The following is a 12,574-nucleotide window of genomic DNA, read 5'->3' as shown; positions in this document are numbered from 1 at the left end:
ATAAATTATTAACTGCATATTTTATTTAGCTAAAAATTGAAAAGTAGACTTAAAGTAGTCATTTCATAATTTTTTTAAATTTTTGTTTTTTAAGTTAAAAAAATATATTTATTATTTAAGCATTGATAGTTTTATATCTCAAATGAATAGTTTAGAAACGTTATTTTTTTTTACTTATGAAAGAATGGTTTGTTTGCACACCGAATTCTTCTGAAAACATTGAAAAAAGCTACTTATTAAGTATCTTTTTTATGTGTTTAAGTTTGTTGATAACGATAAAAATAGTTGACGCTCATGATATAATCAAAGAACGTAACGTATAAGAAAATTTTTAGTCTGTTAGCTACATATACACATTACTTGTTTATGTCGACTTTTCTGAAGTATATAAAAACTACTTTTAGCATTTAGTTAACTATAGCTTTTAAAACTGTAAGTACGATAGATTTCAAAACTATTTGCTAATATACATAATATATTCAATAATAAGTAAATTTAACTGATCTACATTTGTTGAGAACTTTTTCTAAATATGCAATATTTTGAATAAACTGATTATGACTATAAAACAAGATAACCGTTCAAAATATAGTTTTAATTGTTTGCTAACAAAAGATCCTAGTAAAGTAACTTCACTGGAATATAAATAAAAACAAATTATACAGTAATCCTCCTTTATTCCACCAACACACGTCTCTGTGTGTCAACGAATCAACACACTTCAACTGGGTTGTTAATAGGAAAGATAACTCTTTCCTATTAACAACCCAGTTGAAGTGTGTTGATTCGTTGACACACAGAGACGTGTGTTGGTGGAATAAAGGAGGATTACTGTATAATTTGTTTTTATAAAATAAGATAGTAATTTACAATAAACTGTAAGTTAATTCTTGTTAGCAAAACAAGTCAAGGTCTAAAAACTTTTTTTAATATCAAATATTCTGTTAACTTAGAATCAAAAAAATTTTTAGATAAAATAACTTATAGAGTTGGTATTTTATAAAAATTTTTCAATTTTTACATTAGTCTAGCTATTAACAAGTAAGTAGCAATAAAGTAATAAATATCTTTGGTATCCAAAAGTCTAACATTACTTAACATTTCACAGTTTAGGAACAAAATTTAGAACATGTTTTATCAAGCTTTGTTTAATTCATTTTATCACTTTTGTTTCTAGTTTTTTTTTATTACTGATATAACTAAAACAAAAAAAAAATGTTTTCATCAAAGCTATAAACATACGTATTTTGATATTTTTTTATTCTGTTTTTAAAAATCAAATTTCATTACAAAACTTAGTTCACGTTTAAACTTTATTTTTGATTCTAACTATAATCTTCTTATAATTTTAGGTTAGTGAGACGTTATTGTAGTTTATTTATATTGTAAAACAGCGAAGTAAAATAAAAAACTGTTGCACATGAGTTTGTTAAATAATTAATGAAGTTAGTGTACCTGAGAGAGTCGCAGATTTTTTCGTTTTTTTTTTTCTTTCTTAACTAACCTACTAGTCATAGTTTTTAGTTCTAAGATTGTTTTCAAATTGTGCAAATGCACGCATAGACTAAGCTTAACTTGTTTTGTAAATAAAACTGTTTTTTTTTTTCAGTATGTTTAGAATATAATTTATGACATTTAAAACTTAATATAACAACTTTACTATTTTTAAATGTATTAAGTTATATAACTAATAAAAGTATTGGAAGTACTTTAGAACTTACGTTTTAATTGTTGTTTTTGCGAAATAAAACGTTAAAGTTTAGATGTTTATAATTCTTTTTAAAGATTGTATAAATGCATTTTAATTAAGTCGTGAAAATGATTGTTATTAAAAAAACTCATTAAAAGCTTTAAAAATAATTGTAAAATTTTAAAAGCAATTATTGATAAATTAACTGAAGCTCTTACTAGTTGCATATAAAAACTTATATTGAATGAACTTGCTGTTGTATAATAAACACTAAACTGGTTAAATGTTAAGTTTTCTTTAATTTTTTTATTTTTTTATCAATTATTTTTAATGAAAAATTATTTCTGTATTTATCATTAGATATTTTTTAATAAATTTTGGTCAGTAAAGCAGTCGTTTTCATAACGCTTTTTGTCCTCATAAAGTCAGTAGTATTATACCAGAATTACATCAAACACCTAGAATATTTTGACCAATTCCTACTTTGAACAATAGTCGCTTTTTCACTGGACAAAATAAGGCTTGACAAATATAGGTGATTTTTAAGGTAAACCTCAGATGGTAGTGAAATCTTTATGCATTACTTAGAACAATAAAAATTAAACGGGTTCACAACTGTACAGTACATTTAATAACATGTCTATAAAACTTGAAGTATTTTTATAAAAAACTGTTTGTGTTAGATTTCTTTTGCCTATACTTTGAAAAAGCAAATATAGATGTATTTTTTAATGTAAGACGGTTATAAAAAATTAATGCTTTAGTTTGAGCAATAAAAAACAACCGGGTTTATGACGTAAATTTAACAGTTTGTCTACGACATTTAAACTGTTTTTATAAAAATTGTTTGTATTAGAACGCTTTGTCTGATTTTGTTTATTCAAATGTTGCCCTGTAAAAAAACAACTATGCTCTGAACAATACTTTATTTATATTACATGCTTAAACTTCGTTTTAATTTCCGACGTGATTTAGAATTAGCTGCATAAAAATACTTAATCTCAGTCAAAGCTGTATGGTAAAAGTCATTATACAGTCGCTCATTTACAATACCATCTACTAAGATCCTACGGTATTGAGAGGTACTGTGCTGTACCTGTGAAGTAAAAACACCTCAAAATATTTCCGTAAATCTTAAACACTTTATCGGAGCACCGACCGTAATAAAGTTACATTGTTTTTTTTAAGCGAAAAATCGACAAATTTTTTAAACACTTCTTTTTTCAATTTTTAAAGAGAAAAAAACAAAACAGTTTTGTAAACACATAAGCTAAACTAATTTTCATTACACTTATTTTGACAGCAAATTTCTAAAAAAATAGTTTTTGTCAATCATAGACTAAATAAAATTAAATATAACAAATTTGTTTGCTAAATGTTTAACTATAGTTTAGTAATTTTTATACATTGCATTTCGTTTAATTTATTGTACAGACTTTACTAATCTTCTAATTCTGTAGAGCTGTAATGAACATATAAATATCTATTCTTTAAATGGCTGCAACAAAGTTTTGTAATAAACTAAAATTTTTCTCTGTAATTTAACACTTTCTTAAATAAATGTTAACTCTCTTAGAAAAAAAAACAATAACAAAATCAAGAAATTTGGATGCTTATTATTATTTAATGTATTTTATTTTTTAGCAAAATTTGAATTACGTTGAAAGTAAAATAAAAACTAACAAAGAATATATAAGAACATCAATTTAAAAAATCTTAAGCTTTAGAATATTGATGGACATCCGCAAATATGCTATCCTGAAACTTTTTCTACAACTAGTATGTATATTTACTAGATTAGTTTCATGCGAAAATAAAGTGTACACAAATGACTTTGTAGTACATTTTAAACCTCAAAAAACTATACACAACGATATTCATGCTCAATTATTGGCAAATAGACATGGATTTACTAACCACGGACAGGTTCTAGAAATCTTCTTGTTTTGAAAGCGTACAATTTTTTTCACAACAAAGCTAAAATATATAAATAACTTTAAACGATACTAAAAGTTATTAAAATATTTAGTTTATGTCTTATGAAATACGTTTTGTTTTAAACTGGTTTATCTTGACCATCCAAAAATAATATCTTAAGCAAGCTTAGTGATAGTTATTTTAAATAAAGGTTGTTGTAAGGTATTATTAAGATTTTATTAGCAACTAAATCAAGATTACTTTTAGGTGGTAACCAATACTGATGTATACCACTTTCAACACAACAAAGTTAAAAAGATTTCAAAAACACCGAGTTTACCACATATTCTTAAGCTAAAGTTATCTAGCAAGGTTTGTTTTATTTTTTTTTTTAACAATTCAAAAAGTATAAATATTCAAAATTTAATGTTAATCGTTTGCTAGTAGAGACCCTAGCAAAGCCAGGTCACTGAAATATATAACAACAATTAAATTCTGTGTGTTATTAAACATGTGTTAGTTTAATAATGAAAAATTACTGTGAAAATTTGTTATTCATAAAATGTATTAACTTATAACACAATAATGTACTTAAATTCAACTTGATTAATTTATCTTTAATATTGTTGTATACTTTTAATATAACATTAATTTTTATCTATACTTATTTAAATTTATAAATCCAAGTATTTTTGAAGACGATTTTAAGTCTTTAGTTCTAATTTCAGAAACAGTTATATCTTTTACTGTAGAATTTTAAAGTTTAAAATTATTCTTACATTGTTTTATACTTTACAATACAAATTCAACATTTAATCTTCAATTACTATAAAATCTTATTTGTAACCTTTAGATAATTTATTCTTTTGTATCTAGTTTTAAGGCCTTAATTGATGCCTTTTTTGGTTTTTTTTTTACTAGTTGTATTCAGTTCTTTTATCATTCCCCAAAATTTAGCTTTTCTTAGCTCAAAACTTGCTCTAAAACAGATAAGTATGATTTAGGATGTCTATTTCACTTTACTATAAAATCTATACCTAAAATAGTTTAGATACTTAAAGTACTCAGGCTTTGTTCACTTTAACTTTGTATATGGTTAAAAAATGTAAAAACGCTGACAATATAAAGTTAGTTAAACAAAAAAAAAAGCAATTTTATGCTAAATGAAGAAACATTTTGCGATTAAACCTTTTGTGTTTAAAAAGAAGCTAAATAGAATGAAATCTATTTTTAACTTTATCAGCTTTTAAGTCCACTTTCCAAATTAAATCTAATAATCCATAGACATAAAGACCCTAATTAGTTTGTAATTGCTTGAAATATGAAGATGTTATTTTTCTATACGTACATATAAAAAGTTTTAGTAAATAAGTTTAACTTCCAACTAAACCTAAAAATTCTCAACTCCATTATAGCTGTTTTTAAAAAGATACTGTAAACATAATTTGTCCGAGTAAAAAGTAAGCAGTACAGGTTACTATCAACTTTGAATTTACAAGTTAAATAGACTGTGTTATTTTTACTACAAATATTTGAATCATAAACGAAACAAATTAAATAGAAAAAAAGTTTCTAATCATTTGAAACTACTTTTTTCAAATGTATAAGTTTTTGTTTTGTATATTGGAGAAATACTTATGCATAGTAAATATTTTGCCAAAAAAGATTATAGTTGTTTGTTATTTTCAAAAAGTATTTCTTAAACCTTAAGTAAAATATCTTGATATTTATTAATAAATAGTATTAAGATACATTTAAAATTCGTTTACATTTTAAGAATAGATTTTTTAATACCAAGACGTCTTTCACGTTTGTTTTTTAGTTAAACCGAAATGGATAGATTAATGAAAATTAAAAATCGATACGACTTTACATTTTGAAAACTACGTCAGAGATAATTTTTCATGTGACATTTAGGTAACTTATTGATTTTTCCTCATCTGTTTGAAACATTATTTAATTTAATCTGTTTTTAATATATTCGATTTTGTGTTTATTGTAAATTTAGTGTTTATTTTAGTTTTATTTTCTAATAAAGTACTAATTTGAAAATCAGTATTTTTAACAACAAAGTTTAAAATGGTTTTTAACTGCTTCGAAGGTATAGGGATTTGTAGCTATTTAAGATTTCCTACTTTTATTATTACAGTTTGAAAGATGCTGTACAGTACAGTGTATTACACTTTTTTCAAGTTAGTTTTGAAGCGAACATTAATTACATGTTTAAAAAAAAACGATTACCTTAAGTGTCTAAAAAATAAACAATGTTAGTTTAAGCAGGTATGAGTAAAAATTAAACAATTTTATAAACCTAAAGAGTTTGAATACACTTTTTATTTTCAAAAAGCAACTATTTTTCAATTTGTACATACTTATATGTTTACTATTTTTAAAGTACCAGAAAATTATTTGTATTAAGACAAAGACATTATGGTTTTACCTACCTATTTTCTATTTGATAAACGAGATTTATTACGGAAACTATCAATTTAAAACTAAAACTTTTAAAACAACCTTTTATGAAATTTTTGGTCGTTTAGATAAAGATAATAACCAAGCTGTTGCACAGTTAGGTTAACTAATTTGGTTCTAATGAACGTTATTTTAAATTGAGTAGTAATGCTAAATTGTAAAAACTAAAATTCTTATTTTTTGTCAAAATAAACCAAGTTAAACTAAACCAGTGGATTCAAATTACTCGAAATCTTTGCATACTAAACTGGTGGTTTTTTTACCTAAACTAAAATTTATTTTTGTTTGCTTCTACTAGTTTAAATGCGTAAACACTTTTTATTGATTTTATTAGGGTATTTTGCGATAAGGTTAGAAGAAACACTTTCTTAGTTTTTTATCGGTTTTACTAAAAAATTTTTACCTAAATAATTTTATGAGTTGTGACAGTTTTAATATTATTATTTATCGAACGATAAAAATAAAAGCGCTCCAAATATTTGGTCCTAGTACCTGGTGTACAGAAAAATTTTTCGGTTATCCAGTCGTACACCACTTAGATACCTTTTAGCGTCTTGTCCAGGACCCTTATTTAATAGATATAGTTTGAAGTTTATAGTTTCTATAATTAATCTCGTTTGTTACATTGCAAATGACTCCTTATAACATTATAGTGGTTTAACGCTGTAAAGATTGCAAAGTGTAAGTTTTTAATTAAAGATACTCAATTACGGCTTAATTAATGAACTGATTCTGTATTTTACTTATTTGTTCGTGTTTTTATTATTCTGAGAATCTAATTAAAGTTTTTTCCACTGTACGTTTTTGCTAACTTTTTGTTAATTTTATCTTTATTTTGTTTTTAACGTAAAATTACTGAAGAAGTATTACTGACAAAGTAGCTAAAACAGGAAACCGAATTATTCTTAAATTTATTAAAAAAAAATACTTTTATGTTATAATTTTAGCTTTCAATTCAAGATAATCTTAGTATAAAAATCATGTTAATTAGAATAGAAATGTTTTTGAAAGTTTATGTCTAAAGGGAGCTTGTTAAAAGCTCATTGAAGGACAAACGTAACGTTTTTTTTTCGCAATTTAGCGTTGGATGAACGTAAAATGGAAAGCAGTTACTACTTTCCAACATAATTTACATATACTTCAGTATATACTGAGAAAATATAGGATTTTTTTCTAAACACACAATATCAAGCAAATACATAACTAGGTTTCTCACTTTTTCAACGGAAAATTTCAATATTGGAGGACGGAAATTCAGTCATTTACTATAAGTAGTTTTCTAGCTCAGAATGACATTAGAAAACATTAATAAAATTTACTGTAGATCACAAGGTTTTTAAGTACCAATGCAAGTATAAACAAGATCAAATTCTTCCTATAGATTATAAAACAAATTTTTAATGACTGTTTTTGCCAAGGCTGTTAATTCCTTAAGACCGATAAACTTACACTTTATTAATTTTTTTAATTTTTTTTTAACAAAAACACCATTGACTATCAAAGTATTATGTTTTTTTTTAGATGGTTTAGTAAAGCAGCAAGAATTAAAAGATGTTTGTCATTTTTATTCAAAAAAAAGTACTCTTTTAAGAAGAAATGTGTGAATTTTTTATCAGATAAAAGCGATTTTAGAAAAACTTTTAGTTGTGTTTTCAAAATACTACCAAGTTAATAAATAAACTCAATTCGCACCTAAAAAGATTACCAGTTTTGCCCAATATTTTTGGCACATGGCTAGTTTCACAAAAAAAAACTTTCTGTAGAACAGCTAAATACTGAATTTTTTTTTTTGTGATTTATGATTTATTTAAAGTGTACGAAACTAATTAAATACTATACAAAGGACCTAGACTGTAATTTCCTGAGTTTAGAACGTTTTAAATTTATTTACAGTTAGTTAATAAACTGTTTTAATCAAATCATTATAATACACAAATTGATAACCCGATTCAGCTGCCAAGTCTTTTAGGTTTAAAACTTATTACGTAAAGTTTAAAACTTATTCGTTTATTAATCCACCGAAGTTTATTGAATCTACTTTATATGCTTTTTCCTTATATTTTTAACATGATAACTTTTATGTTTTTGTTGTCTAGCGAACCTCTTTAAAATATTTAAATCTAGGTTTTATTTCAAATAAAGTCTGTGTATTCCAAAACACTTCGTAAAGTCACTTTTAATAAAAAAGCATAAAAGCTTACTTAGTCTTATAAAATTATTTATTATCATAGTTCTGAGGTTCGAAATGTTTTCAAACAACAAAAAAGTATAAACAAAGATATTTACTGCTACATGATTAAATAGTTGTATATGTTACGATAAAACAAAACAAAAAACTATAAGTACTTATATTTTATAAATAACTTGAAAAGTTTTAGTTTAAATTTTCCCAGACATAAACTACATCAATTTTGTGTGCATTAAGGTTTTAGTTTATTTTTTAGTTTTTAGACGTTATTTTTTCCCTAAAAACGATTATTTTTAAATTAATAATCAATGAAAAAGTAGGTTTAACTCTTATTTATGGTTAAGAATTAAAAATATAACATTTTTCAAAACTGTTACAGTTTATCATTTGTTTAACTTATTTTTTTGTTTAAAAAATATAACATTTTATTACAATGTATGACATCTTATTTCCATACAAATATTACCTCAACAACATTACTGGCGTATTTATTTAAAAAAAAGTTAAATTAAGTTTTTCTTAATATAACTGTTAATTTTCTACTTGTAAGAAATAAGTTATTGTCAAATTTAGAGTTAGTATACAATAACTACTGATCGAAATCAAGTAGATATTTAAAAGTATATATTTAAGAGTATATATTAAAGTCTAAAGTGGAAACAAAGAAATACAATCTACTTATTTTAGTCCTTAATTTTTTTAACCTTAGCTTTCTTTATTTAGGTCATAGAAAGCTTTGTTTTTTTTAAATCATCAATGTTGAATATTTGTAGTACATTTATCGTATTTACTTTAAGTAATAAAGGTTAAGTATTAAACTTTGGTTAAAACTGAATATTTTTAAAATAGTTGTGTACCTATATTTCACTAAAAAACACAAATATTTATAGCTCAATTTAATTTAGACACACTTCTGTAAAATATTTTTTTAGGTCAAAAGGGTTACTCAAATGGAAGGTTATAATAGACTAAAACGAGGCTACAAGACAAAAAAAGAATTGGGTAATTTTCAAAAATTAAACCACAGCTACCATGGAAATGATCCTTTGTTTCACTATCAGTGGTATCTTGTGTGTAGTTTTGTAATTAGTATAGTTTTATAATTCTGTTTACATGTATAACACTGTTTATCTAATCTTTACATTGAGCTTTAATAACTTTCTCTTATTTTCCGACGAAACTAGAGTACTTAAAATTAGTTGTAGTACAAATATATTTTTTTACAAAGACTTGACTAAGAAACAAAAATAACTTACACAATAAGCAATTAAAAATTAAACAACTGTAAAAATTTTATAAAATTCTTATTATAAAAAAGTTAAGTTTTAATTAATTTTTAACTTAGAAAACTTAAATTAAAATATATCTACAGAAGTTTAATTTATTCAAATGTGTTCTTATATTAAAACATTCTAGACTCGTAAGTAAAGTATGAGACTTAAACAACCGTAAAGCTTATGTCAACGAACATGTATAAATATTTTATTTAATTTCAAATTTATGAACAGAGCAACACAGGACAAGCAGGTGGAAAACCAGGTTTGGACTTGAACGTGAAGCCTGCTTGGGATTTAGGTTACACAGGAAAGGGGGTGAACGTGGCAATAATGGACGATGGGCTGGACTATTTGCACCCTGATCTCCATAACAATTACGTTAGTTGAAAAATTTAATTTTAAGTTTAAAATTATAAACAGTATCATTACATTGGTTTTTAAGATAGTTCTCCTGAAAAACTAAATTTAAACTAAAATTATTAGAACTTTATTAGTATTTTTTTATTAGAATTTATTCAAATAGTGTCTTAGAACTTATCATTTTAAAACTTCAATATAATTTATTCTCATAAAAAATACATAAAAGTTTAAATAATAAGAACAGCTCCAAAAAGTAAAAGATTAACAACAAAAAGTATGCATAAGTCAAAGAAGCTAAACATAGATATTTTACGCCTAAATCCTTAATATTACAATGTTCTATTTACGTTTTAACCATTATTAACTTCGGCCACTATCAACAAAGTTGAGATCAAAAATATATAATGATCTTTACCTAACAACCATTAACAACAGTACTCGAGACAACCTACAACCTTTTTACGATTAAAACAGTTTTTATACTATTCTCTACTTTCTAATTTAAATTAGAAGATAAAAATATTTATTTTCTATCTTTAAGTATCGCGCACTATGTAATAAATATACAATCTAAGCATAAAAAACACATACTTCACTTCTTTTGTAAAGTTTGAAAAGCTAACATATACTCATATTATTTTTTAGAAAATATATTTCAAATTTTTGTTAAAGTATTTTTAGTTTCTATAAGAAAGTAAAAAATGTCAATTATATATTTTTAAAGATTTAGGTTATGGATGTACATATAGATTTTTTATCAGTTATGGTTGTGAATTTCAAAGAAAAACTAAAGTCTTTCTTTTTAGATGTTCAAGGTGTTAAAATATTAGAATATTATCATAGAGCTTCCTAGTCTTTTAGATTAAATTTTTTGAGTAAATTTTGTAAAGCTACTTAAAAAAAACCTTTAAACAAAAAAACATCAAGCTTAAAGCTATATTAAACTTTAAGTACTCTAATTTAAAATAATATTAGCATAATACTACATAGGTAAGTTAAGAACTTTCAAAATAAATTTATTTCAGAAATAACGTAAAAAAGGTTTTACGTTTCAAAGGTTCAGACAAGCAAAGCCCGTCGAAAAATAAAAACAACTGCAATTTAATGCAAATAATTTATTGACTTACGGCATTTTGCTGTTTATAAAATATGAACAGTTCAATTGAAGCTTAATTTAAAGTATAAGCTTTACAATTTTAAATATTAAAAAAATATATATCAGTTTAAGATAACTAAAATAGTAATAAAGATGACAGTATAGAAAATATTTTGTTGAAGGCTAAACAGTTTATTTTCATCATAACTCATAAATATTACAACTTCTAGTTTATTAAAATGAGTTGAAGCTTAATTAAAATGAGAAACAAACAAAATAAATCTACTAAGTTACCAAAGGCTAATACAATTTTTCTAGAATAGTATTTGCTAGGCACGCACAAATTTGGTTTATTCTGAAGATATCTATAAAAAGATAAGATATTTTTGAGCAATATTTTTTTTATATAAACTAAACTAGTTTTTACAGCTTTTTTATATTAAGTTTAAAATTAGAATAAAAGTAATTTTCAAACTATTTAATTGGTTAGTAAGAGATTTGTAGCAATATTTTTTAAATTTAAAAGAATATCACTGAAGATTAGAAAATATATCTTTAAATTTTAAAGTCAATACGTTTCAAAACTCATCTAAAAATTGTCTAAAACTGTAATGAAGTTCGTAAATTGTACTTAACTTCAAGCTCTTTAGAAAAAATAAAAATTAATACTAGTCAATTCAAAACAAATTTGATCAGTATAGTTTTATAAAAATTTCAGTTTTATTCAGTTATGCATACTTCGGTTATTAAATTTCTAAGTGATTTATTAACATTAAAAGAAACAGATCTATCACTTAAGCAGCCAGCCCATTTAACCCACTCTGGTGTTAAATACAAGTCCAGTAAGTGCTTTCTCTTTTTTTCTGTGTGTCTGTTTAAAATTAGTGTCATTACAAAGCTAGTCTAAAATCTTTAGGTATAAATTTTAACTTAACTTATAAAACCAAACCTAAGAATTTTTAATTGAAAGTTAGTAAACAGAGAAGTTATTATAATAGGAAAGTTATGATAATGAAAATTGACAACCACAGTTAGCAGTTGGGTACGTATTTGATTTGTAAAGCTGTTTTAAACTTTTTAACACACATTAATTTTTTACTGTACTTTTTTAAAGCTAAAACGATTGGGTAAATTTTTTAATAAATAGTCTTCGCAACGTTAAATTAAAAGTCTAGAAACATTTAAAAATGCCTTTTAAAAAATTAAATGTTGTAAGAAAAATTACAAAACAAAATACTTGTTTGATTCTTGAAACTAATTTTATACTTAGTTTTTAATGATTAATGCTTAATTTAATAAAAAATTAAACTAACTTTCCCCAAACTCTCTGTCGAATGCAAGTTGTATCAGCAAGTGACATCAATGCAGATCTTAAAGACTTTCTCACATAAGTAACTACAATACATGACAAAATCTTAATTTCTTCACTGGTCATTTTCCACCATGTTATTGAATCCAGAATCTTTATAGGGTTAGTTTCGTTATTTAAACAAACTGAGCTTCTAATTATTACTTCGAGAATTTTTTTTATAAACATATCTGATGTGAATTTGTCAAATATTTTTTTCTTTATT

The 12,574-nt window shown here is 24.1% G+C and overlaps 1 protein-coding gene across 1 annotated transcript in view; it reads left to right on the top strand.

The window, feature by feature from the left end:
• Positions 1 to 12,574, top strand: part of LOC145837959 (neuroendocrine convertase 2-like) — a 52,645-nt gene that overhangs the window by 21,213 nt on the left and 18,858 nt on the right. Inside the window, exons 2-4 of the mRNA XM_082945463.1 lie at positions 3,875 to 3,979; positions 9,200 to 9,337; positions 9,776 to 9,922. Of these exons, the coding sequence (XP_082801589.1) occupies positions 3,875 to 3,979; positions 9,200 to 9,337; positions 9,776 to 9,922 (390 nt within the window). The remainder of the gene's footprint in view (positions 1 to 3,874; positions 3,980 to 9,199; positions 9,338 to 9,775; positions 9,923 to 12,574) is intronic.

Source organism: Thalia democratica, chromosome 1 (assembly GCF_965202585.1).
Source record: "Thalia democratica chromosome 1, ktThaDemo2.hap1.1, whole genome shotgun sequence".
Taxonomy (NCBI): domain Eukaryota; kingdom Metazoa; phylum Chordata; class Thaliacea; order Salpida; family Salpidae; genus Thalia; species Thalia democratica.
Note: the sequence above shows the minus strand (reverse complement) of the source record. Positions and strands in the feature narration are given on the sequence as shown.